At 57.0% G+C, this 26,301-nt stretch overlaps 1 protein-coding gene across 2 annotated transcripts; it reads left to right on the top strand.

Moving 5' to 3' along the window:
• Positions 1 to 798: 798 nt before the first annotated feature.
• Positions 799 to 26,072, top strand: TTC34 (tetratricopeptide repeat domain 34). 2 transcript variants are annotated; one of them, XM_033113393.1, is made up of 9 exons: positions 799 to 892; positions 5,028 to 5,853; positions 12,065 to 12,899; positions 14,096 to 14,321; positions 15,539 to 15,743; positions 17,002 to 17,168; positions 21,045 to 21,315; positions 22,138 to 22,352; positions 24,823 to 26,072. In XM_033113393.1, the coding sequence occupies exons 2-9, from the start codon at positions 5,073 to 5,075 to the stop codon at positions 25,348 to 25,350; spliced, it is 3,228 nt and encodes a 1,075-aa protein (XP_032969284.1). In that variant the 5' UTR covers positions 799 to 892; positions 5,028 to 5,072; the 3' UTR covers positions 25,351 to 26,072. The 2 variants fall into 2 exon arrangements, with proteins under 2 accessions (XP_032969284.1, XP_032969283.1); XM_033113392.1 differs by lacking the exon at positions 799 to 892 and adding an exon at positions 4,103 to 4,243.
• Positions 26,073 to 26,301: the final 229 nt, after the last annotated feature.

Raw genomic sequence — 26,301 nt, 5'->3', positions numbered from 1 at the left:
TGCTGGGCAGTGGCAGCGCAACCCCACGCTCCTGGAGCCACCATCCCAACAAGAAAAGCTGACAATAGACACGTGAACGGTGCTGGGTAACGGACGGACGGGCAGAGAGGAATGGGGAGCTCTTTGAAATGAGGGGAGTCAGCAAAGGTCCCTCTAGCAGAGACCTGAAAGAAGTGAGGGAGGAAGTATGGGGGAGGAGGGGCTGGCAGTGCAGAAGCCCTGGGGCAGAAACAGGCTTGCCAGGGAACGGGTGAAGTCAGGCAAGCAAGAGGGCTGGTGTGGCTGGGCTGCGTGACCAGGGTGCTGGGAGATGGGCCGGAGAGGGGAGGGGCAGGTCCCATGAACAGGAGCTGTTAGTTTAGGGGAGCCATAGAAGACTGATAACAACAGAAGGACCATCTCCACGGCATTAGGATGTGATACCTCAAACCTGCGCCCCTAGCCAGGAGGTTTACCCACAACAGCACCCCTAACGCAGAGGTGGCCCTCGGCAAACCGCCACCCCTGTAATTGAGATCAAAACACGCCCAGAGCGACAGGTGGGCAGGTGGGTGAGGGGCTCCTCCCCCACTGCATTATTGATCAGCGATAGAAGGGAGAGCCACCTGTGACAGGTGTGGCCCCGCCCACGCACCTGCTGCCAGGCCAGCAAGCTCAGCAAGGCCAGTGAGGAGGGGGTTCAGGACTGTGGGTGCTCAGGGGCCAGGAGGAAGGGCCCCACAAAAAGAGGCCTCTCCGCCCCGGCTCCCCGCTCCCAAGGATTGAACTCCCCACCACTGGGTCCACTGTCTGGCAGCAGGGACCTGAGGCTGAAATTTCATCTGGTCACGACCAGGTCCCACCCACCCTGGTCCCCTGGATCCCTCCAGGTGTCGGGCCACTGCAGCCACAGGTAAGCGCCCCCCACCCCAGGGCCAAGGGGCTGCTGAGAGCCGTGGGGTGTCCTGAGTCCTGCAGCCAGGGGGCTCTGGCTGAGCTCTCACCCCCTCAGAGAGCACCCTGGGGTGTGCAGGACTGTGTGAGCTGAGCCTAGAGAAATGACCGGAGCTGCACCTGGCTCCCGGTGGGGGAGAGTGAGAAGCACCCCTGAGAGAGCCCAAGGTCATCTTTTTGGGGTGTTGGGTACAGTCATGGGCTATTGCCAAGGGTTCTCCCTTCCAGTTGGGATTGGCTGAGACGAAATGAGTCTGTCTTCGGGGTTGTGTATCTGCAGAAGAGGGGAGGGTGGGGTGTCTCAGGGGAGCCCACAGGGAGGAAGTGTGAGCTCCAGCCTGGGGCTGTGTGGGCCCTGCCCTCCCTCCGGGCCACTGGGGGTGGGTGCAAGGCCTACCCCGCTTGCCTCCCCGGTCATGCAGAGGGCCCCTGCTTGGGAGCCCTGCCCTGGGCACTGGCATTGATGTTGGCTCACGGGTGTCAGGAGAACTCAGACTTCCCTCTGGGAGGAGACACATGGGAACCCCTGGTCCTTCTGGGGCCACAGCAGGGTCTACAGGCAGGGACCTGGGCTGGCACCCACTTCCTGATTTTTGGGCCCAGCGCTGGGCTCCAACCTGACCTTGGGGAGCTCTCAGGTGCCTGGAGGACAGGCAGTGAGTAAGGTGAGGAAAACGCAGCTGCTTATAATAAAGGTGATGGGTAAAGTGGACTTCCCCAACCTGATGGCCTCTAGTCTCTCTCTGGGTACACCTGAGGAGTCGTGAAGATTCAGCATGAGCGCTTCGTCCCAGGAATGGGACCTCACTGCTCTGTGCATCTGCAGACAGGACCTACAAGTGCCTACCCACCCCACCCCGCACAGGGGAAAGCCCCAAAAGCACAAGGTCACCACAAGACATCGCCAACCATCCACTTTCATAAACTACTTCCATTTCCAACTTCCCTGCTGTGCCTCTGCTGGGACCGAAGGAAAGGCGGCAATACTGCTTAGGCCGTCCTTCCGGCCAACTGGTCTTTATCCCAGATTCAGGGGACGATTTCCTAAGCAGGGACCGGGTGCTCCAGCTGAGACCCAACACGGTGGCCATGTGCCTCAGGGCGGCGTGTCGTGTCATGGCCACTTTGGGGAGTGCAGGGTATCCCTGCAGGGGCCAGTGGCCGCAGACTGTCCCTCCCTAAACCCGACCAGGTCTGACCACAGAAACGGGGCCACTGGCAGGCAGAATGAACATTCCTTGGGCCTGTATTCTTGTCGGGCTTGGTGATGACCTTGGCCCTGGGCTGCAGGTGGGCTCTTACTGGGCTCCTGGCACAGCAGGGCATCGATACGTGCATACGTGTGTTCATTTGGAGCCTAATGCTCCCATCACAGTGAAACCCTGTTTGCCCCTAAAGCTGTGTGTGAGCCATGAACCCCCCACAAAGATGCCACCTGTCCTGTCCCATCGAGCTTTTGATGGGCACAGCAGTACAAAGGGAAGTGCTCAGAATCACCGCCACCGGACACACGTCAGAAACGGGGAACCCTCCCACTGCAGCTGAGGAACTCAGCCGCCTTCCAAATTTTACCTGGGGCCTAAAGAAACACACGTCCATCCGTATGCTCCATACCTACTCATGGCCTGGCATCCTGACACCCCCCAGCCCCACCCCTGCCATGGCACAAAGCCCAGAGGTTACCTGCCTTGGGTGTGCTGCTCTCAGATGGGGGCTGCGATCACAGCTTGTGACCTGCCAAGGCCACCAGGCTTATCTGGCCAGCGCCTGCGGGTCCATGGGCACCGTGCAGGGCAGAGACTCGGGGGACCCATCAGGGCTAATGTGAGACGGATGTGGTGCAGCCCGGCTGCCTCCTCGCCCCGGGCCCTTCCCACAGCCCCCGTGACAGCCCTGCTCCATTATGGCTCTCACCTAATTAGGGTAATTAAAATGAAAGTAATCAAAGAAATGGGAAATGTCTTCGTAAACTGTCACCACAGTGCTGCTCTTTGGGTGCTGTGCCTTTGGGAAGGTCAGGGAGCTACAGAGCAGGCCGGGAGCTGGGCAGGAAGACCGGGCCCTGCTGACCACACCTGTCTGCCTGCTGCAGAATTTGACCCAGACTCCCTAACAGCCAGCAGGCCACATCCCAGGAGGCCCAGACCCTGAAAAGGACATCAGAGACACAGCACCCCACACTCTCGGTGCCCCCACCCTCCCTGCCTCACAGGCCCTCCCCCCCCCCACCCAGCAGGCACCCCACCTGGCTCCCTGAGGCAGGCAGAGGACCGGGACTTTGTCTGACATCTGGGCACCTTGCCCAAAGCAGTCCCTTTTCTGCAGGGACCTGCAACTCCCCAACCCTCCCCAGGGCCCCCTCCCCAGGGCAGGGGCCTGTGCCAACCGGACTCAGCATCTCACACCTTTCCTTCTTGCTGCTGGGGGGTGGGGAAGGGATTTCTAAGATATCACCTGGTACTACAGACTCATGTCACAGCTGAGAGCCACCTTCTGGGCCTACATAGGTGCAAAGAGGGGCGGGCCCTCTGCTCAGGACAAGCCCAGCGTCAGAGGGCGGAAGCTGGTGGGAAACGGGATGAGCTTGCAGAGGGTCCCAGTCTGCCTACCGTGCCACGAGCAGCCTGTGGGGAGGGCACCCAAGTCCGGTGGGAAGACCCACAGGAACCCAGGTGCACAGGGTGGCCTGGGGACAGTTTTCCTGGAAGCAAACTGCAGGAGGACGGGGCGGGGGCTGCGCAGGCTGGGTAGAAAGGGGCTGGGGAGCTGCCAGGCAGAGTTCTGGGGATGGAGGGGGCCAGGACGCCCCCTCCGGGAGCTTTCTCCTGGGCTGCGTGTGAGGGCAGGCTCTAGAGTGCCGGCAGCTCCACTCTAGCGCCCAGGGGCTCCGCACCGGAACCCCCCACAGGATGGGTTCCCTGATCCGAAGCTGCACAAATCCGGGCCCTGCAGGGTCGGCTCTCCCCTCCTTGAACTCCCGCCTGTGGGGTGCGGGAAGGGGCGGGGGGGGGGGCGGTGCGGAGAAGGGAGCGGAGCCGGAGGTGACGGGTGGGGAGGGTAAGGTCCGCGACGGGAGCACGCGGCCGCTGGGGGCGCCGCTGAGCAGCGGGCGGTGGGGTGTTGACGCTCTCCCGGGAAACGCGCCCGCCACCCTGGTCCACCCGAGCAGCGGCGGTGGGGCGACAGGGAGCCCAGCCCCGCTGACCGTCGGGAGGAACCGCGCCCACAGCCCCGCCACCCCGCCGCGAGCGAATTTGGGTCTCGTGCGCCTTTTCCTTCCCCGAGCGCTGGACACAACCTCCGAGCACAGGCGAGTGTGAGTGTGTGTGCCTATATGTTTGTATGCCATATGCATGTGTGTGCGCGTGCGTGAGTGCGTGTCTCTGTGTGTCAGAGAGCATTTATTGGGTGGGGGACTTGTCTGCAGGCTCTTGGGGGGCAAGGAGAGAAAGGGCTGTGAGTAGTTAGTTCTTCAGGTAAGGTTTGGGAAGGGGACAGGTGCATGGCAGGGCTGGTCCCCAAACCGACCTCAGAACTGACCCCTGGCCTGGGCCAAATTGCTCTCCACCCAAGAGCCAGGGAGAGCCCCTCACCACTCCAGCACCTGGCCCCCACCCCACATTGCTCAGGTGTGAGAGGTGGGCAGGGGTGTGGAGTCTCAGTGCTGAGATGGCTGGGGGACGCCTGTGTGAACTGGATTGATTGGGGGAGAGGGTATCCGCCTTCCCAGGGGGCACTGTGCTGGGGGAGGCAGGAGGTGAAGCGAGGACTTGGGGTCCCTGACCCCTCAGGCCACCCAACTCCTCCCCACGTGGGTGCTCAGGGGTCAGGTATCCCTAGATGGTGGATTGCTGAGCAGAGTCCCAGTCCCATTCTGCAGAGGGGGAAGCTGAGGCCCAGAGGCAAGCAGCTGGCTGGGAGCCTGGCCGGGCGCCCTGGTGCAGCCCCCAGGCCCACCGAGACGGCCTGCAGAACAAGCACCACCTTACTCTCACTCAGCGGGCAGGCGCAGAGTGGACCCTGAGGTCTCAGTGAGGAGGGGCGGGGCTGTCGGGCTGACAACCGCCTTTGCAGTAACCACGCCCCCCATGCAGGTGCCCGCGAGGACTGGACATGGACCCATCGGGGGCAAGGGCGTGATGTCGGCCCAGGAGCTTGTGGCCAGCCTCTGCCGCGAGGGGGACCAGCACCTGGCCCTGGGGGAGCCCCCACTGGCCACCGCCTTCTACCTGGCCGCCTTCAGCTGCCACGCCCCCTCGGCCGTGCGGAGCGTCCGAGCTGCCCTGGCCACGGCTCGGGGGGCACCCGTGCTGGCCACCCTGGAGGCCTGGTGCCGCGGTGACAGTCAGATCCCGGCCATCCACTGGGACGGCATGGCGGTGGTCTCCCTGACCGGGACCCTGGCCTCTGCCTTCCTGGCCACCCTCTGCCCGGACCACCCGGCCGCGGTCCTGCACTCCTTGGCCGGCCTGCTGGCGCACGGGCACCACGGGGAAGTCGTGCGGCGGTGTGGCGCCCTGCTAGACGCTCACACCCAGCAAAGCCTGGAGCTGCGGCTGACGCGCGCCCTAGCCTGGGTCCTGTCCGGGGCGCAGGTGGACGCTGGCCTGGCCGACTACGTCCAGGCCTTCACCTCGAGCGCCGACAGGACTGTGGCGTTTGTGCGCACCCACCAGCAGCCTTACCTCCCCATGCTTGTCAGCAGCCTCCAGGACCACATCTCAAGGAGCCAGCAGGCTGGGCACAGCAGCTGCCAGCAGGAGACCGACCCCCACAGACTCCTGGCAGCCCTGGACCCCGAAGGCACCTGGAGCGATGCCCTATCACCTGAAGCTCTGCTCCGCGGCGGCAGGTATGAGGACTGCCGGGCGGCATGTAGCCGGGCCCTTGAGTCTGACCCGACGGGCAGCAGACCCCAAGGTAGGAGTGCCAATCACATCCCCCTCAGGGCAATTCCTTCACGGCATGGTTAAGTCCTCGTTATGGTGGGTGTGGGGCTTGTGCTGGGGCCAGGACACCACGGTGACAAGATGGACAGGCCCCTGCCCTTACAAACGGAGCACCCAAAAAAAGAAGCAAACAAAACACGTGCTTTGGGAAATGGAACGTGCAACGTACTCCTTTAGCCAGGTGGTCAGGGAAGGCTTCTCGGAGGTGTCGTCTGAGCTGATACCAGCCAGCAGAAGCAGAATGTGCCAGGCCCCTAAGGCAGAAAGAGCCTGGGGTGTCCGTGCCACTGAATGGAGCTGGGGTGGCTGACAGAAGGGAGGGGACAGAGGGAGACAGAAGGCCCTGCTGGCCTCCAAAGGACTTTGGATTGTCCTCAGAGCAGCAAGAGGCCATGGCGAGTTTTAAACTATGGAGTGAGGTGCTCCGGGTTGCATGTGGAAAGTTTCCTCTGGCTGCTGTGTGCAGAATGTGCTGTGGGAGCCGGGGTGAGAACCAAACCTGCCGGGAGCTGGCAGGAGGACCAGGCCCAGAGGCTAGAAGGCAAGAGATTGTGGCTGCTCAGACCAAACAGGTTGGAGAGAGAGGATGGTTCTGAGATATCACTGAATTAAAAGGGATAAGATCGTGCTTGGTATTAATGGTGGAGAGAGGAGTGTGGAGAAAGGTCAAGAATGATTTTCAGAATTCGCCTTCAGCAATTGGATTGCAGTGGGTAGGGGAGGAGCAGACAAGAAAGGGGGTGTCAGGGGTTTTACACCCACCCCGTTTGAGATAGTGCTCCTGAGGCTCTTTTGTCGGTCCTCCTTCTGTGGGGACTAGGCAGTGGGGTGGGTGTCAGGAGCCACACTGCCACCAGCACGAGGAGTCTGAGCTGCCCCCCAACTGCGTGGCCTCTCTGTGGGGTTTTCCCCGAGGGGATGGTGGCTGCACCCACTTCTGAGGGTTGCTGGGCAGATTCAGTGAAAACAAGTATCAAGGGGGCTTGGTTTGAAGAAGTGATTTTGGATGTGTCCACACAAAGAAGGGATTTAAAGTCAAGGATCCAGATAGGGAGCGAGCAGGGAGGAGGGAGTGGGGCAGCCGGACACCCACAGGTGGGGAACGGCATGTTACTGGCCACCATTGAACACTGAGAGTGAACCCCATTTTAAGGGTTTGATACACATTTTCATTGAATTCGCTCAGTCCCCGTTGGTGATAGGTGCAACCACATCCCCAGTGCCCAAGGGCACTGCCGGGGCTCCCGGAGTGTTTATGGTAGGCTGAAATTTGACCCCTGGGGTGCTCCTAACTACCCACCATACTGCCCCCCAAAATAAGACCCAGCAAAGAGGACAGGAGGACAAGAAGAAGGAGGGAACTGAGAGGCCTGCAGGGTGATGGTGAGGGCCAGACATTGAGGGTGTTTGCAGGACAAAGAGGGGTGCACTGCACTGACAGCTGCTGCTGTGACGTCCACGAAGAGAGGACAGAAAGCATCTGTTAAGTATGCTGCGGGAAGGTTATGGTGACCCCAGTGTGGGAGGGGGACCAGACAGAGAGAACTGAAAAGTGAGCGGGTAAATTTGTTTCTAGAAATATGCTAGACCAGATACCCTGAAATCCTCCCACTGTAAAAGGTATAAAAATGTTCAACAGAATCACAAAGAATCTTGAGCTTATGAGAAAGTAGGGGACCCTCCATGCCCAAAGCACAAACATGCAGTGGCTGGTGAGCAGTGGCCAATGGCACACAGGCTGAAGACATTCAGCAACTCCCAAGGTAGAGGGGGTCTTCCACTTTATGACCAGTAGAGACCCTGCAGAAATCCAGAAACTCCAAATGGCTACAGCCTCGGGGGACAAGTGTGCTAGAAAAACATTGCTTCTCCCCATTCCCACCCCCCTCAGGAAGCTTGGCTCTGTCCAACCTTGGCTCTGAACTGGACAAGAGCCTCTTCCCTAAGAATCACTGTGTCAATTAAACTTAAGTCATCTATGTCACAGGGAGTCACCTTATCACCACCAGCAGCACAGCGTGGCTTATGATGTAAACAAATAAATTTCCTATCACAAACTTTTTATAAATGTAGTTCCCATAACAAATGTATTCTAATCTCAAGGTTATTTATCAAAAGTCCTTGGAAACACTGAGCAACCCTTCTATAATTTGGAAAGTGCTCTGCCCTTTTTAGTAACTAGACACACAGGGACACTCAATGTATGAGGACAATATACAGAATAAGATAGCTTTATTCTGTATAAACCTCCCAATGTGTAAGCATCCACGTGCCATGGTTCCCGGAGCACTTATCCTCCCAAAGCACCCGGGGCAACCATTTCCCACACATTCAAAGTTTTTCATTAAGAACTATGCAGAAAGATAATATCTATCAAAAAACTCACCAAATATATCATACTTGGTGGTGATATTTTAGAAGCCTTCCATTTAAAATAAAAAACGAGGTGGCTGCCCACTTTCCCAGTTATCCATCATTGTACCAGAGATCCTAGCCAATGAGATACAATAAGAAGGGGAAAAACATGTCAGACTAGAAGGGAAGAAGCAAAGTTATCACTGTTCCAGAGAATATAATTAGCTACGGAGAAACTCCCCCCAAAAAAACCCCAAAAATGTGTTAAACATAGGAACAGAATTTAACAGGATATACAAAAAGCATTTATATTTAAAGACACCAGCAACAAATAGAAACTTTATGTTTTAAAAATATACTACTTACTATCGCATCAGAAAATAATTTATTTCAGAGTCATATGACTTTAAGGAGAAAATTGTAAAACTTTATTAAAACCTAATAAAGAATACCTATATGAGCAGAGAGATGCAATGTCGATTGTTAGAAAGTTTTGATAATATGACAGAACAGCAAAAGACCAATAATAGAAAGGCAAGGAAGAAAGAGAAAGAGGAAAAGGAAGAGGAGGGAGAGGAAAGGAGAAGAAGGAGAAGAAGGTGGTGGTGGTGGTGTAAAGATTTGCTCTACCGGTTAATGCAAGGCTGTAGTAACAAATACAGAAGGTTACTGAGCTAAGGGATAGATAGAAAGATGAATAAAACACATTAGGCCAGAAACAGACCCACATATATCTGGAACTTAATCCATAAGAGTGAGCGTGGAAAAGAAGGGGACCACTATCCAGAAGGTGGTACTGATTATCTACTCCAAACCATGCACAAAACTAAAATCCAAGGGGATTATGTCAATCGCTAAGTTTTACAGTTTTTTGAAAGAAAGTATAAGAGGATATCATTAAGACTTCTGTGACCAGCTGGGCTTCTTAAGATACCAAAAGTGGAAAGAATAAAGGATAATTTGATACCTTTGACTAAATTAAAAATTTTAAACTTCTGTTTTGCCTATAACTATAGAAAATGAAAGGACAACCCACAACAGAGAGAGACTGTTTGCAAAATATACAATGAGGAAAAATTAGTGCCCAGAGTATTTGAATAATTCCTACATATCAATAATGAAAAAAATGCAGTACTAGAATTGGCAAAAGCATTTCCCAAAAGAGAAAATACAGATGGCTATAAACATGTGGAAAATGTCCAACATCATAGTAATGATACAAATGTGAATTAAAATGAGATACCCACCAGATTGTGGGGGGGGGGAAGTATTTTTAAATAAATGAGCCTCGTTAGTAATCGGGAAAATTAAAATTAAAATAACAATGGATAGCATTTCATATCCCCCAGATTGCCAAAATTTTTAAGTCTAACAATAGAAGAGTCTGGCTTCCAGGAATGGTGAATTAGTTTGACTAGACTATGTGTCCCACAGATAACAACAATAAAATTGAGACAAAATATAAAATGCAACCATTTGAAGGTACTGAACAGTGAGCAAATGCAGGCAGAAACTGGAAGTGGAAAGGTGAGGACCGTGCAGGATGAGACCGCATGCTTGCAGCTTTTTGCGTAAAGAAACTCCTCAATCCAGGTTTTATCCACGTGAAACAGAAAGCTGCGGTTTTACTGGTTTAAGATGTCATAGGACAGAGTTCAAGGCTGGAAAGAAAAAAGTGACTGGAAGATTAGGAGGGAAGTCCTACAAAGGAGGAAGCCACAGAAGGAGTGAGACCCAAAATCTGTGTATTAAATCTATCAGCTGACCACCAAACTATACATACATGGGAGAGACTGGGTGGCTTGAAAAAGCAGCCATTAGAAGGTCCAAGAACTAAATGGCGATTTCAACTGCTGCCCACCAAAGAGACAAAATGGGAAGTTTGATTCTACCCAATTTAACTGCCTATTAAAATAAAAGTATGTTTTCTTCAGAGGAACTTAACTGAATCCAGAGTCTCTACAAAGCATCAGCCAGATGCCTAGTGCACAATAAAGAGTGACTAGACATGCAAAGAGACCAGAAAATAAAATGTGAGCAACAGCCAACAGAAAAAGGAGTCAATAGAAACTGACCTTGGGATACTCCAGGTGCTGAAATTAGCATTCAAAAGACTTTAAAGGAACTATTAGAAATATACTCAGGACTAAAGGAAAATATGGTCATAATGAATGAATAGATCTGCAATCTCAGGAGATAAATAGAAACCATTAAAATGAAAATTCTAGAATTGAAAATCTGAAATGAAAAATTCATATTGGAGACAGCAGGAGAAGCAATGAACTTCAAGACAGAAGAGAAATTATCCAATGTGAAGAACAGAAGGAAAATGTACCGAGTCTCAGTGCCTTGTGGGACAATCCTAGAAGTCTGACATGAGGAAATGGGGTCTCAGAAGCAGAGCAGAGAACACACTTCCACATGTAAAGAAATAACTCCCTCCCCCCAGATCCCAGGGGTTCCCTGAACTACTGCACAAATTGGGGATAGAGTTGTGTTGTTAGGCCCAAGTAACTGACGGGAAAGGCTCAAAGTTTCTTTTACTTTGGCCACCAGGACTGGACAGGGTGACCCAGCTGCTGGCTGCTTTGTTGGTTGGTTGACCTCAGGGTACAAGATGCTGTTTTTACTTGGCTCTGGGCTGTAATGTGACACTTACCCACAATGGCAGCAGGGCAGGGAAGCGGCAGAAGTGAAGGTGCTTTGCCCTCTCCTGTTTCAATGTAAAAGGTTATTATTGCCGTGGCGACTGCATTAGGTTATAAGGTAAAGCTCCTTGAGAATCCTAAAGGGCTGTGCAAGAAGCACTAAAGTGGAGGTTCAGAGACCTGGGATCAAGACTCGTTGGGGCTCGGAGAATGTCCTCTCCCCACCAACACTTTCTAAACCTGTAATATAAGGGGGGAGGCCCATGACCTGGAGCTCCTGCCAGCACTGAGTTTCCTAGGATTCCCTCAATAGTGTGTGCCTGCCGGGGGCCCAGTGGGGATGGGGCGGCTCAGCTTTCTTCACCAATCAGAAGCCCGAGATCAACTGAGCATGTTTAAGGTGTTCAGACACAAAGTGTGCCGCTGGTGGAGGTGACGCTATCAGTGATGTGAAACCTCACTGAGTAATACTGCCCACCAGACCCTGTTCCAGGCACTGGACATGCATTAATCCATTTAATCCTCACAGCCCTGTGAGTGTAGACCATGTCATCCCATTACAAAGCAAAAGAGGAAACTGAGGCACAGAAAACTCAGTAAGTGGCCCGAGTCCCCCACTCTGTAAGCGGCATTGGGCACATCCTGCCCTCTGTCCTGGACCTGACAGGGGAGATCTCTGTTTCAGAGAAGGGAAGTGTTGAGTCACAACGGAGCCCAAAGAAGGCAAGAAACAAAGATGCTGCGGTGACAACTAGTCCCTACCAAGGTCACAGGGTCAGACCTCAGCTCTGTCCTAGGGCTGATCACAGGAGAAGGAACTCAATCCTGAAATCCATCACTGAAAGGTGGAAGGAGGTGGAAGAGGCATTGTAACTAAATATCTGTGTTGGCTGAACCCTGAGACTGACTTTGAACCGCGCTGAGAGAACGTGCTGTGTAGGCAGCCAGGGCAGCTGCCACGCCTGTTGTCCCACCTGCTTCTGGTCCTGCTCCTGCATCAAAGAGCTTCCCCGCCTCCTGCCTGCTCTCATCCTGGTGCTATGTCCTGGGATAGAGGGAGAATCCCTGAGCGGTAGTGCTCTACAGGGTCCAAAGCATTGGACAGTTGGGGCGCCAGAGGTGGCACGCGGGTAGGACTGGCCCAACAGGCAGGACCAACGCCTCTGTTCTCTCCCCCAGGTGAGCGTCTGGCCGCCCTGCTGGTCACCCGCGCGGCCGCGGCCTTCTTCCTGGACAGCGGGGTCCAGGACCTGCTTGGGGACCTGCACCAGGCCTTCCGTGAAAGCCCCTCAGGGGCGCGAAGGCAATTCGAGGCTGTCCTCTCGACCGAGGACCGGGAGCGGGTGCGGGTGCAGGCACAGGAGGCCGCGGACATGGGTTTTGCCCACTTCCAGGAGGCGGTACGGAGTCGCCCCGAGCTTCGGGAGGACTCAGGCCGCGAGCTGCTGGCCCCGGTGACCCGGGCGCTCCGAGTTCTGCTGCGTGTGGCACCGCCCAGGGAGCGGCCGGCACTGGGCGCCCGCCTGGCCGAGTGCCTGCTGTTGGCCGGGAACGCGGCGGGCGCTCAGGCGCTGTGCGAGCGCCTGCTGCGGCCCTCGAACCCCAGGGACCCTGCGAACGACCGCGCTCCGCTACTGGTGCTTCGCGGCTTCTGCGCGCTGCACGTCGGCGACGCCCTGCGCGCCCGGGAGGATTTCCAGGCGGTGGTGGAGCAGGGGCCGCCGCACCCGAGCGGCTGTGTGCGCGCCCTGTGCGGACGCGGGCTGCTGCGAGTGCTGGCGGGCAGCGCGTTTCTGGGCGCGCTGGACTATGTGACCGCCTGCCGTCTGCGGCCCGACGAGGCTCTGCTCGTCGCCAAGGCCTACGTGCCCTGGAACCAGCGGGGGCTGCTGCTGACGGTGCTGCGGGAGGAGGGCCGCAGGATGCTACAGCGGAAGCCGGACCCGGGACCCATGGGCGCGCAGGGCCGCCGGAGCAAGGCCTCGGAGATGGACAGCCCTGCTGCACAGGAAGGGTAAGAACGCGCCCTGCGCTCGCCGGGGGCTGCTGCATTCTGGGCTCCTGCCAGGCAGCCAGGGTGTGTTTCTTCCAGGCTTACAGATGAGCAAACTGAGGCAGGGAGCAGCTGGGTGATTTCCCTAAATCCTGGGTGGCAGATTTAGGGCAGGGGCCCAGACCTCAGTCCCCAACAGCGAGGCATTAAAGGACCGACTTGCAGAAAATTAGAAACTCAGACACGGAAATGGAAACATGAAACCCCTCATCCCCCGTTAGCAACCCTTTCTAGTTGGTTCTCTTTGTGCATATAAAATACAGTTCACAACCCGAATTGTGCTGTAAACGCAATTTACATCCCCCCTTTTTCACTCAGGAGATGATGAGACTCCTTTGCAGCGAGACATGTTTCCTGCAGCCCAAAAGCACCGTCAGCCAGAGCTGCTCTTAGTTATAACCACCCCGGAGGCGTTGCATAAGATGGAGTGAGAGGAGGCGTCCCTGGTCAGGGAGCACGCCCCCAGTCAGGTCCTTGACTCTGGGTGCTCCCCACGTGGCCCCACACCCAGCCCTGAGGTTCCTTTACAAACGCCTTGCCAGTTCAGTGGCGAGCAGGCAGCTGCTCTCTGATTGCCCAGAGGTGGCAAAGCTCAATCCCTGAGCTGGGGGCTAAGTGGAGGCCATGTGCGATGTCACCACACACACACACACACACACACACACACACACACTTCCTCTGTCCCTGCTTGCTTGGTTTGCCTTGCTTTGATTTGCTGGGGAGGAGGGACTTTCACGTGTGTGGATGGGGCCCCTCGTATTTGTCCTCTCTAGGAGTCGGCCCCTCTCGCAGTGGGAGTTGCCATCCCGAGGCTCCAGCAGCCTAACACGCGGCCGTGTTCCCTCGCTCTGCCTCCAACAGGCCTCTGAAGCCCATATTGTTATCCTGGTTTTGCACAAAAGGGAACTAAGGCGGGGCTGGCTCAGGGTGGGCACACAGCCTCATTCCCCACCTGTAAGATGCCTGTCCCACAGGATGGTAGCAGATAGAAAGGGGGTGAGGGCCGAGGGTCCTTCCATAGCACCCAGGTCTGTGCAGTCCAGCAGGAAGGGAGCTGCCTGGGCCAGGCACACGGACGGGACTTGCCTGTGGCTGGCCGACCTGGGCAGGGGAAGTGCTAGAGGAGGGCCTGTCACTCCCCTGCGCTCTCTCTGCAGGGACGCCCAAGGTGTGTACCAGCTGGCCATGCTCCTGATGGAGCTGGACGCAGAGGATGAGGCTCCGCGCCTCCTGGTGGCAGACGCCCTGTACCGCCTGGGCCGCCTGGACGAGGCCCACAAGGTGCTGCTGGTGGCCCCGCCCCGCAGGCCCCAAGTGGCCCCTGTGCTGGTGCGGCTGGCCCTGCTGCAACTTCGAAGGGGCTTCTTCTACGACGCCAACCAGGTGAGGGCGACGGGCCACAGCAGAGCAGGTGGAAATGGGGCCCCGCTCTGCACAGGGCACCGGGCCTCATGATGCCCCACTCTGCTCCCACACCCGGATGTTGGAGCAGGCACAGCCTGTCCCAGCCCCAGCTCTGCCACCTCTGGCAGGTCCCTCACTTCTCAGGCTCCTCATCTGGGCCTGGTCTTGCCAGTTGGCATAGGAATGAGCTGGAGCAGGTGCCCCAGGGCCCAGCAGGCCCCCAGCAGGCAGTAGGCGCTCCGGATTTGCTTTTGTTATGTTCTGAAGAAAAGGGGCCAAGAGTGGAGTGTAGGCCGAGCTTCATCCTAAATCTCCTATGTAAACTCGGCTTGGACTTACCCTGCCCTGGGAAGAGGGCATGGCAGAGGAGCCCCCAGGCCCTGAGGCCCTGCTTGCCTTGCCTGCTCCAAGATCCCTCTGCTCCCAGGAAAAGCAGAACTTCGCCTTCCTCAGGCGTTATGAGGCTTCCTGTTGGAACAGGGTCAGAAGGTGACACCCCAGGGGGAGATGTGGGGCTGTCTCCTGTCAGAGTCCTCCTTCCCCTCTGGCCTGGTTTGGGTGCCTGGTCTCCCTGCACTGGGCCTTACAGGTGGGAGGGAAGGGTGCTTTGGGACCTGTGTCCTCAGTGAGCGGCCAGCAGGAGCATCAGGGGGTCTCTTTGGGGTGGAGCCCCTCTGAGTGCCAAGGTCATGTCCATTCTGGCGCCCGCTCCACCCAGAGCGGGCACTGGTCCCAGGGCATTCGCTCAGCGCCTTTTGAAGGACTCCCGGTGCCCTCTGTCACTTTATGATTTGAAAGGCCCCTTTCCTCGCACTTCTCATTTGTACCTGCTGGAAGTGGACCCATCAGTCAAGATTTCCACCTCCATGTCACAGAGAAGGAGGCAAGGCTCAGGGACACTAAGGCGTCAATGCCCACGCCACGAAGTAGAGAGGAGCAGGCCAGAGGGGCGCTCACACCTCCTGGACCCCAGTGTTCCCTGTGCTCCACGCTGGGGACACGCAGTTCCTGAGCACCGTCTTCGTGAGCCACGCCCCCAAGAGCCACGCCCCTGTTCACGCCTGCGCGAGCCATAGCCTTCTGAGCCACATCCAGTGAACCACGCCCCTGTGGGCCGTGCCCTGCAAAGAGCATGGGAGTGGAATGGTCTGGAAGTAAAGCACGGGGAGAAACTGGTGACTTTCCTGCCCCTGCAGCTGGTGAAGAAGGTGGTCCAGTCCGGGGATACGGCCTGTCTCCAGCCCACCCTGGATGTCTTCCGCAACGAGGACCGGCAGCTGCTGCGGTGCCACTGCCATACTCGGGCCCTGGCCATCCTGCGGGCGCGGCAAGGCGGGGCCGAGGGCGAGGCCCACACCAGGGAAGCCATCTCCTACCTCTCTCTGGCCATCTTTGCTGCAGGTAGGAGCTGCCCACCCGCCCACAGGGCTCCCATCTTGTGACAGGTACACGGGGTCATGGGGCGCCTCTGCCATGCGGGCGGTGGGGGAGCAGGGCATCTGGGCAGACCCTCAGGTGGAGGGCTCTCGGGTGTGTGCACACCCCGGGAACATCCATTGGGTGGACAGGGCATGGACACTCACTGAGGGCATCTTGCACTCAGGCCCTGGCAGTCCAGGAGAGCATGCTAAAGCCTGGGAGAGGGGCTGGATGCGCTGGGGCTGAGCTAGGCCTTCCCCACACCCTGGGCCCTGAGGGTGGGAGGGACAGCTGAGGCCCTTCGTCCAGCTCAGCTCCTCTCCTTCCAACCGGGGGAAGTGAGGGCCCAGCTCCCAAGCCCTTCCCGGCAAAAGTGAGGGCGTCTCACTATTGTGTGTGTGTGTGTGCCTGGCCTCCCCCTCACCCAGCCAACCCGCTCGCCCCACCCTGGGTGCCAGGCAGAGGCCTGGCCAGAGCCTCGCAAAGTGACTAGAAGGGACATTCCCAAGTATGCATGGCAAGTTCCTGGGGTACGTGGGATTCAAAGTATGGACTTCGGATCGTAAGGCTGATGGACTCCTGGCTCTGCACTTACTGGGCACCCCCTCTCTCCCTCTTCTCCAAGTGGGGTGACAGAGACAGCGTGTGGGGTGGGCAGTGAGGACTAAGGGGGCTAGTTCTCAGCCAGCCGGGTCAGAGTTCGCACCCCGCACACGTCAGCGGGGAAAGGGACAGGACCCAAAGTCCCGCAGAGGCCAAAGCATGGTTCTCTGTGTCCATCACTGGGCATACGCCTGGAAGGAGCATGGTGGTGGCAACCTCTCTGGGGAGAGGCCTCCTGTGCCCAGAATTCGGAGGGTTCCCCTCTGCACTCCCGGGACCTTCATGCTTGCGGCCATTCCATGCCCAGCCCTGACGTCCTCCTCCCAGCCCCTCACCTCAGCTGCACTGCCGCCTCCTTCTGGAAGCCCCCTCTGACTGTCTACCAGCCCTTCCAGATGCCACCCCTCCTGGTCAGGCTGCCAGTGCCCCAGGTCAACCCGGGCTGCCCCCCTTGTATCTTGGTGCCCAGGGGTTTGTGAGCTCCCCAAGCTGACCCCAGAGTCTGAGCTCTGGTTCTCCCCACCACCTGGCACCAGGAAGGGCACAGTAAATGCGGGATGAAGACAGATGCACTGCGCCCACCTGTTCCCATCTGTGGTCAGCAAATGGTCCTGACGCCATACACCTCTTCCTCCAGGGAGTCAGGCAAGTGAGTCGCTGCTCACGCGAGCCCGCTGCTATGGGCTCCTGGGCCAGAAAAAGACTGCCATGTTCGACTTCAACTCTGTGCTGCGGGCCGAGCCGGGGAACGTACAGGCGCTGTGTGGACGGGCACTGCTGCGCCTGGCCCTGGACCAGCAGGAGGTACCAGCCCCACCCTCTTGCCCTGGGACAGGGCAGGTGGGCTGGGGGTGCTTTGGGGCAGGTGCTGCCTTCTCTCTCACCCCCCGAGGACAAAGGGGGCAGGGGCAGAGGCAGGCCATCTTGACTATGAGACGCCCATCAAAACCCCTGGAGCTCATGGGAAACTTTTTGTCACATCCCTGGCTTTGGGGAGTCCTTTCCTTTCCTCTGAAGAGCGTCCATGCCTCCCCGCCTTTGTCAGCTTGGAGGGATGTGAAAACCCTCAGAGCTACCAGGGGCGCCCTGGCTTAAAATAGTGAGAGCCCGGCTGCCATTTTGGGTGCTTCCCTGAGCTGTCTGCACAGGGCCTGTAGATTCAGATGGTCACTGTGCAGGGGCAGGGCAGGAGGGGTCCACTGCCAGGCCCAGGGCAGGTGCTTATCACAGAGAAGACGTGCCCAGAGGCAGCCACAGCTGAATGGCACTGGACAAGGGCACTTCTCAGCCAAGAGCAATGTCACTGACTGAAATTGGCTGTCTGCCTGATGCTTCGCTGGGTAAAAGAGCAGCCCAGAGGCAACCTGCCTGCCAGGTTCCTTAATTTGCTTAAGGTTGGAGTCCTAGGAGGCAAGATAAACAATGCAAGCTGCCACTGACATGACAGCTTCTTGAGATGGTGCTTGCTCCAGCCAGCAGGATGTGCATGTTTCCCCAAGGGCATTGAGAGCCTGATGTCTGTCCCAGTCTGGATGCATTTGTGGTTGGGAGCCCAGCCCTCCCTGCATGCCTCTTCCTGTGCTGGGCAAGCATCTGTGGCTCACAGGGACAAGGCCACTAAACAGACAAGGGATTCGGCCAGGAGGGCCCCTGCTGCAGGGGATTCTTGGAAACCCGGCCCTGGGTGCTCTCAACATGCCAGCAGCTCCTCAGAAATGTCTCCCCTCCCACTCTGTGCAGGGCAACAGGACACGTGGAAGTGAAAGCCAGCCACTTCTCGTGGTTGTCGAGAGTCAGGATGTGGGAGTGAGGGTGGGAGCAGGGCCTGCCCCAACCCCTTCAAGCCCGGGACCATCCTGTTCCTGGTCAGTGTTGCCAGACACTCAGCCTGGTGTCTGGTCTGTAATGTACATGGAAGCTGGGGATTCCAACAAGTCAGCACAGAATGGGCTTTTACCCTGCAAAGGTGACCAGCCAATCAGGGGTTACCAGTGGCCAGCACTACGGACAGGATGGACCCAGGCCATGGTGTGGGAAGGTCGGAGAGGACCGTCCTTCCAGCGGCCCACCTCAGGGCTCTGTGTCTTCAAGACCGGCATCCCCACACACCTGCTCCAGGAGAACTCATACCTGGGCTTGAAACACATCTGGGCATGTCTAGGAGGGAATAACTGGTATTGGCCTGCTGGAAACAAAATAGCTGGATAAAATATGTGACAACTGTCTTCAGGTCTTAGACAGCAGGCAGTGGGACCTATGACCCCCCAAGAGAAGGGAAACCACATGAGGTGAGCCCATGCGAGCCCCACACTAACCTGCCTTTCTGCTTGGGAGCCTTTCCTGGCGCCACTGCTCAAGGAGGTGGGCTTGCTGAGCTGAGGGGGCAGAGACTGGAGTTCCAGGCTGCTGTAGAGGCTGGAATTGCAAGGAAAGACAAAGGACAAGAGGGGACTGCTCAGAGGAGGGACGTCCTCATGGAATTCCCAGTGGATCCTTGTCTGAAGGCTAGGCTGCATGTGAGGGCAAGACACAGGAGACAGCAGAGCTCACCTGTGCTGGGGCTGACAGCTGAATGGCGACCCCAGGGTCAGGCAGGGCTGGAGACTCAGCCAGAGCAGAGATCTTTCTGAACACATTGGGCAGTCAGTGGAGACCACGCTCTAAGTAAAGTAAAGGCCAGACCCTAAACTAAAGATCATCCCTAGGACCAAGTTCAAAACTGAAATGGACCTGCCCCCACAAGGAACAAAACCAAGTCTAGGAGGACCAAAACGATCCACCAGTGATCTAACTGCCCACCAGAACAAAACTCAACACCCTTTACCGGGCAGCAATGTAATCCAGACTCGCTACAACATACCATCCACAAAGTCCAGCACAACTCAAACTGCGAGACGCACAGAGAACCAGGAAAATGTGACCAATAGTCCGGAAAATAAGTACTCCATACAAACAGACCTCGAGGTGGCTCACATATTGGACTTAGAAAAAGGCATTAAAGCAGCGATTATAAACATGCAGAGGACTTAAAGGAAAAACTTGTTATAATGAGTGAACAGATGGTGAATCCTAGCAGAGAAATGGAAACTGTAAAGAAGAATCAAATGGAAATTTTGGAACTGAAAGGTATAATATCTAAAATTTGAAATGTACTGATGGACTAAACAGCTGATTGGAAACTGGCAAAGAAAGGGTCAGTGAAATTAAGGATGGACGAATATAAATTACCCAGTCTGAAGGACAGAGGTGGGGAAAGGGATTTTTTTTTTAATGAGAGCTTCAGTGAACTCTGGGACAACTCCAAGCAGTCCAGCATATGTATAATTGGAGTCCCAGAGGAGAAAGGATGGGAGAAATGGGTATATAACCAACATGCGCCCAGCTGTGGTTCTCTTCGTGTTCGTCATCTTGGGGGTTGCTGTGCTTCTTGGGAAACTCACCACCATTATTTCTTCACATTCATATGTACTGATATGTGATGACCACGAAGAGAACCACCCTAGGCACAGCTTGGTCAAATTTCTGAAAACTGAAGGTAAAGAGAACATCGCAAAGGCAGCTGGCGGGAAAGAGAAATGTCACATCCAGCCTGGCAGAACTGACTTGACTTGTCACGGGAGCCATGGAAGCCAGAAGACTGGGTGGTGTGGTATCTTTAAAGCACTAAAAGAAAAAAAGTTTACCCAGAATTCTCTGTCCAGTTAAATACCTTTCAAAAATAAGAGTGAAATTAAAGATGTTTGCAGAAAAATGAAAGCTGAGGAAATTCATCGCCAGCAGATGAGATGCGAAAGGGGATGAAGTTGAAAAGAATTGACACCCGATGGAAATTCTCTGCTGGAAGAAATAAGGAGCGTATTTAAATACAAAAGAATACATTTATTCCTTGTCTGAATTTCTTTGAACGAAGCTATCTACATCAGAAAGGATGAGGATGAATGAGATGTACTGTGTGGTTCTTACATCCTCCATGAAGTGGTACTTTATTCACTCTGCATGCACTGTGGTAAGTTAAAAGTACATGTAGTAATTTATAGGGCAACTGTTAAAAAAATATTAAAAAGAGGCAGAGTTAAAAGGCCAATGAAGGGATTAAAAGAAAATACTAAAAATACTCAGTTGATCCAAAAGAAAGTAGAAAGGGAGAAACAAAGGCAAACACACAAAAAAAAGACAACTAGAAAAATGAGGAGGATGAATCTGAAGATGGCTCCATGGTTCCCGCCTGCTGGCCAGGTCCAAGGTCAGATACACATGACTCACTGACCGTCAAGGCTGTCTTATGCTTCCCCAGCCGAGTCAGGGCCTCGGGACCCCTCCCGGCCTCCTGTCCCCAAGTTGCATCCTCAGCCTGGCTGTCCCACCCACGTGCTCGCTGCCCTGCAGGTGCGTGCTCAAGCCCTCCTTCTGTGCCATAGCAGGTTCTTTATCAGTGCAAACCTGGTTCCAGACCATCTGTCCCTCCCAGAGTTCTGATACATGTGCCACAGTGTCCCCCTGCTCTGCCCTGTATCGCTCACCAGATGGGCCCTCATTTTGGCTGACCAACCTCCCCCCGCCCCCCATTTGTGGGAGGATAGGGACTAGGCTATCTACTCTTCCCAGACACTGGGGAACAAACAGTTGACAAATATCCAGCTGGGACGACTTCTGCCATCCACCCTGCCCTGCCCCTTACAGGAGGCCGTGGACGACATCTTCTCAGCCCTGAAGCTCGACTCACACGCTGCGGTCCCTGAGATCCGCTCTCTGAAGCCAGAGGCCCAGGCCCTCATCACACAGGGTCTGTCCTCCCGCTGCCGGGCCCTCCTGAGCCAGCTGCCAGACACCGGGGCCCCCCTCAGCGACGGCGACTTCCAGGGCCTCCTTGCTGCGGGGGAGGCGCTGATCCAAATCGATGCCCGGCAGCTGAGCTGGCACATCCTCCTGGCAGATGTGCTCATTGCCATGGGTATGCATGAGCGTGGGCAGCATGGTGTGTGTCCCAGCTCCTCTCACCCCTGGAGTCTCTTCTGTAAAACGAGAGAATGAGGCCCTGGACTCGGTGGCTTCTAAGGTCCCTTCCACCCCGAATCCCGGTTCCTGGGACCTGGTCCCTGTGTGTGTACGTGTCTCTAGCTCTCGGTCACCTATGTTACTTTGCCTGTAGGGAAGAGAAACGAAGGAGTGATTTCAGGCTTCAGACAAGGCTCCAACGCCCAGGCCTCCTCAGTAACTCGTTTATTCAGCAGATGTTGACCAAGACTCAGGCCCCTTCCAGCGGGATTGTCTTATGCTCACGTGTGCCACAATGTCAGCCTTTCCTACAAAATCCTGACCATGTTTCAGCACTAACTTGAAAGGGGCAGACTCTGTGCAGCCTGCATTTCCCTGGCTTGTCATCCTCACCTCCAAGCCTGTGAGGTGTGCCCACCTTCAGGGGGCCCGGGGGTCGCTCCCACCCCATGCTGCCCTGCTCACAGATGCCCGGGGAAAGCAGACCTTTGTGGTAACTACAGTGAGGGGCTCAGACGGTGCTGCCCAGTCTGGGGGTCACGGACTCTAGTGACCAACCCAGGTGGGGGTACTGGTAGCAGGAGAGTCCATGTGATAGGCATGGTGTCACCATGTCCCTCTGCTTCGGGCTCCTCCTCCCGGGGCTGAGCCCTCCATCAGCCTGCTGTTCCCCAAGCCAACACAGAGTAAGAAGGGCTGCTGCAGGCGAATCCCACATCCCTGCCCCCAGCCCCAGCCCCACCCCCACCCTGACTTTTCCTTCCTGAATCTCTGATAGGCCGCTATGAGGAGGCTGGCGCCCGCCTGCAAAAAATCCTGCACCCCACACCACCGTCAGAGGCAGTCCAGGCCAGGCGGGGCCTGCTCAGGCTCAAGAAGGGAGATGTGCCAGCCGCGGCGCGGGACCTGCAGTGCCTGGCAGAGACGGATACCAGGGACCTCAGCTTCCTGCTGCGTCCCCTGGAGACCTCGGAGCGGCAGAGCCTCGCCCAGGTGTGCACAGCACCCCTCGGAGCCCCACTCCAGCCCCCCCCAACCCCAGCACCCAGTGCTTGGGGCAGCTCTGCACTCCCTGTGTGCTGATTCCCCGCGGGTGTGGAATGGGTGGGGGTGCAAGCAGGAGGCACCCAGGTCTGGCCATCTCAAGCCCTGACAACCCCAGTGACCTTCCAGCTTCTTTGCCTGAGACAAATGAGCCTCAGCTGACTTGGGAGGGGGAGAAGGAGGAAACCCCGTCCTCAGAGCCAGGCCAAGCCGTCCAGGAGCACCTGGCCCTCCCAGGAAGCCAGCCCAAGCCCAGGTCAGGCCAGGAGAGGCGTGTCCCTCCCTGTGAGAGCACGAGGGGGAGGTGGGTTCCTGCAGGTGGTGAGCCGAGGGGCCCTGAAGGAAGGGGCTGGCTGATACTTCCTTCCGCTGTTTATTCGACAAGAACATATGAGCACCTGGCATCAGGTACTGGGTAGGGCCCCAGCCCCGCCCTGTAGCCCTGGAATCTCAGGGAAGACAGTGGGGGATTCACTTCCGAAAGTGTGTCAGGAAGACCCTAGAACAGAGCAGTGGGTAGTGAGGTGGCACTGGAGGTGAGACCCTCATGGTGACAGGCCAAGGCAAGGACAGCTCAGAATGTTCAAGAAAGGGGCTGACATGGTTCCGCTGACGTGAAGAGGGTTGCCGTTGGGGGGAAGGTTTCTGGCCCACGCTGTAACAGAAGCCAATCTGACAGGAGCCTGTGGGGCCGGGGACCCGGGGCGGGCAGAGGGCAGGCTGTCCTGGATTCTGGGCTGACCGCCTTGCCCCCTTCACTGGCTGGAGGCAGGACCCTCCAGGTGGGTCGGAGGGCAGGGCTGGGGAACTAAAGCTGCAGTGGACTCCCCCTGCCTTGGCTGAATTTAGCCTTTTGAGGGGAGGGAGGTGAAGGGACGACCAGCAGGGGCGCCGGGAGCCTAGGAGGCTGAAGTCAGGGAGCCTCGGACTGGAACCCAGTGCTGCCCGGGCAACTCTCACCTCCCTGTGCTGCCTTTTGCCCACGGCTCTAGTGGGCTGTGTCACTCGCGGCCCACCAGGGAAAGAAACCACACCAGGTGCTTCAGCGAGGGCAGTTAATAGAGGAACGGCCACGCGGGCGTTAGGGACAGAAAGAGCAAAGAGCAATTGGAAATGCAGAGGGAACAGCTGCCCCCGGGGCTGAGGGAGCCAACCAGTGAGACAGTGTCATCAGTACCAAGAGCTCAGGAGGGGCCGCAGAGCCCGGGGATCCCAGAGGAGTGGCCTGCCGGGGGTCTCGGGCACAGAAGGGGCTGCTCCCGGCCGCCTGAAGGCTGGTTTCGGCTTCCGGGAGAGTAGGCGAGACGCGCGGCCGTTGCCCGGCAACGCAGGGAACCGGAAGTGGTCGGGCCCCGCTTCCGGCGGCCTCTCCCCTGAATCGGTATCCCGCGGAGCCGGTCGGGACGGCGCTGCCTCTGCGAGGCGGTTCGGCACAGAGAGGTCGTGCCGCTGGTCAGTGTCACACAGCAGGGAAGCGAGATGGGCTCCACCCGGTCCCCGGCGCCCCGCTCTCCCTGTGCGCTGTCCGTCTGGTGCGAGAAGAGAACCACGAACCCCGGGAGGCAACCCCAACAGCAAGGCCACGAGCACTGGACACTGATCCTGGCCGCGCCTCCGTCCCCTTCCCAGCGCACATATCTGCACCCAAACCTGGCGTTTGCACCCCCACACAGCGTCCCTGCTGAGTGCTGGGGTGCCCAGTGCCTAAGTCACATGGCGGGGAGGGGTCGTTGGTACAAGCCGGCTGGCTGCGGAGAAAAGAGGGAGGGACAGTGGGGAAGGCAGGCTTCTGTGTGCCTTATCCTTCAGAGGGAGTCACAGTGGGACCTTGGGAAGAGGAGCCATATGAGGCCAGTGGACTTAGCCACAAGGTGGTTGGAGAGGGGTGGTTTAGAGGGTGGGCTTTAGCCACGCTCAGAAAAGGAAGGTGAGCCTGAGGGGCAATCGGGGAGCCTTAGCACCCGGGGTCGTGCTGGCAGATGCTGGAGCAAAATGCCGTGGACACAGGGTGAAGGGAGCGGGCAGGACCGTATTTTCTCCCCAACTCTGACACTCTGTGGGAAGATAGTGAGAAACCCACCAGTGCTCAGAAGGCCCCTCCTGACCTTGGACTCAAGGACCAGGCTGGCAGAGCCGGCTTTGCTACTTTTCCCCAGGGTGGGGCAACTTTGGGAGGGCAGGCAGGGTGGGAGGTCGGCCCGGACAGTGGCCCATCAGAAGGACCTGTGGAGAGGTGACTGCAGAGAGTAGCAGGAGGAGGAGGTCACCCGAGTGAGAGGAGCAGTAGGGCTGTGAAAAGGGGGAGGACCAGGGAGGTGAGGAGGGGAGCCTAGCAGACTGGAGAGCTTCAGGGTGGTGGGATTGCAGGGAGGGGCTGCAGTGTTCTGGGCTGAGCCACACTCCTGTCTCCCTTCTGCAGACAGCAGCCCAGGAAGCCAGCACCCTCCTGAACTCAGGGCAGCCCTGCCAGGCACTGGGCTACTGCTCACTGGCCGTCCTGGCTAGTGGTGGCAGGACCCGTCACCTGCGCCTGAGGGTCACGTGCCTGACCGAGCTGCAGGAGTTTGGCCGGGCACTTGGGGACCTGGACCGCGTGCTCCAGGAGGGTACAGGGGACTGTGACGTCCGGATGAGGGCTGAGGACTTGTGCTCCAGGGGCCGCCTTCTCCTAAGCCTGGGGGATGAGGCCAGGGCCGCACGGTCCTTCGCACAGGCCCTCAAGCTGTCACCCACCCCAGCCCAGAGCAGCCTGTGGGAGCGGCCAGGCCGGGGCCCCACCACCTGCGTGTTCCTGTGTCATGGGCAGCGCTGCCTGGAGGAGCAGCGCTACACAGAGGCCTGGACGGCAGCAGAGAGCGGCCTCCTCGTGGACCCCGAGCACAGCGGCCTGAAGAGGCTGAAGGCAAGAATCCGGAGGGAGGCAACCTCAGGCTGCCGGCTCCACTGACCCCACCCTCCCCAGGCCCAGTCACAGGGCCACCCTGTCATTCTCATCCGATATCCAGACCTCAAATCAGGGAGGTGCTCACCCCACCCTCCCAGCCTGCCCAGGAAACCCTTCCCTGTGAGGTTTGACACCAGGCTCCTGCAGCACTCGGGGGCACCAAGCCCCCCAAGGACCGAACTCCTCAGCCAGGCCACCCAGCTGAGACCCATGCTTTCATCAAATTCTCCTGGGGAGCCCAGTTCCGAAGCCCACCACCCACGGCCTTGGGGACCATGCCAAACAGAAAGTGATTGCTTTCTCTTTCTACCTGGAAACCCTGTGAAGTAGCCTCGTCCCGTTTGCGAAGCTGAGGTTGGAAAGTTCCAGCAATTCGTACAGTCACAGTCAAGCTAGTGGGCTGTCGAGTAACACGCTTGGGGCGGGTTCCTCAGCAGAAGACAACCTGGGACCCTCCAGAGGGACTCACCCTCCCCAGCTCCCCAGGCAAAGTCTATCCTGCCCCATGCCCTCCCCTCCAGCCCCAGCCTGCCTCAGGGGACTGTCCCACATCCACTGTCTGCAGGTACATGTGACAGCTGACGGTTACCCCAACATCACACCATGGCACTCAAGTGGACAAAACTAGCAGGCCCCGGACAGCCTCTGTAGCAAAACGCTAAGGTGGGACAGACTGATGGAACTCGAACTCTTATCTGAGAAGAGAGGCTGCACCTGCTTTTCACAAAGTCACCACATACTAGGTTTCTGAGAAAATAGTCATGATTTGGTATAGGCTGCATCTCCAATCTCAACAATTAAAGCTATAAGTTAATTTTTAAAAATTCCCTGCACGTGAAACAACTCTTGTGTCCAAAGGGAATCAAATCTGGAATTGCAGAATGTCTGAAAAATACGCATAGTAACAAAAACAGTTGGAAGCACACAAGGGTATAGCTACAGCAGTGCCAGAGT

Source organism: Rhinolophus ferrumequinum, chromosome 9 (genome assembly GCF_004115265.2).
Source record: "Rhinolophus ferrumequinum isolate MPI-CBG mRhiFer1 chromosome 9, mRhiFer1_v1.p, whole genome shotgun sequence".
NCBI lineage: Eukaryota > Metazoa > Chordata > Mammalia > Chiroptera > Rhinolophidae > Rhinolophus > Rhinolophus ferrumequinum.
This window is presented reverse-complemented; position numbering and strand designations above follow the sequence as displayed.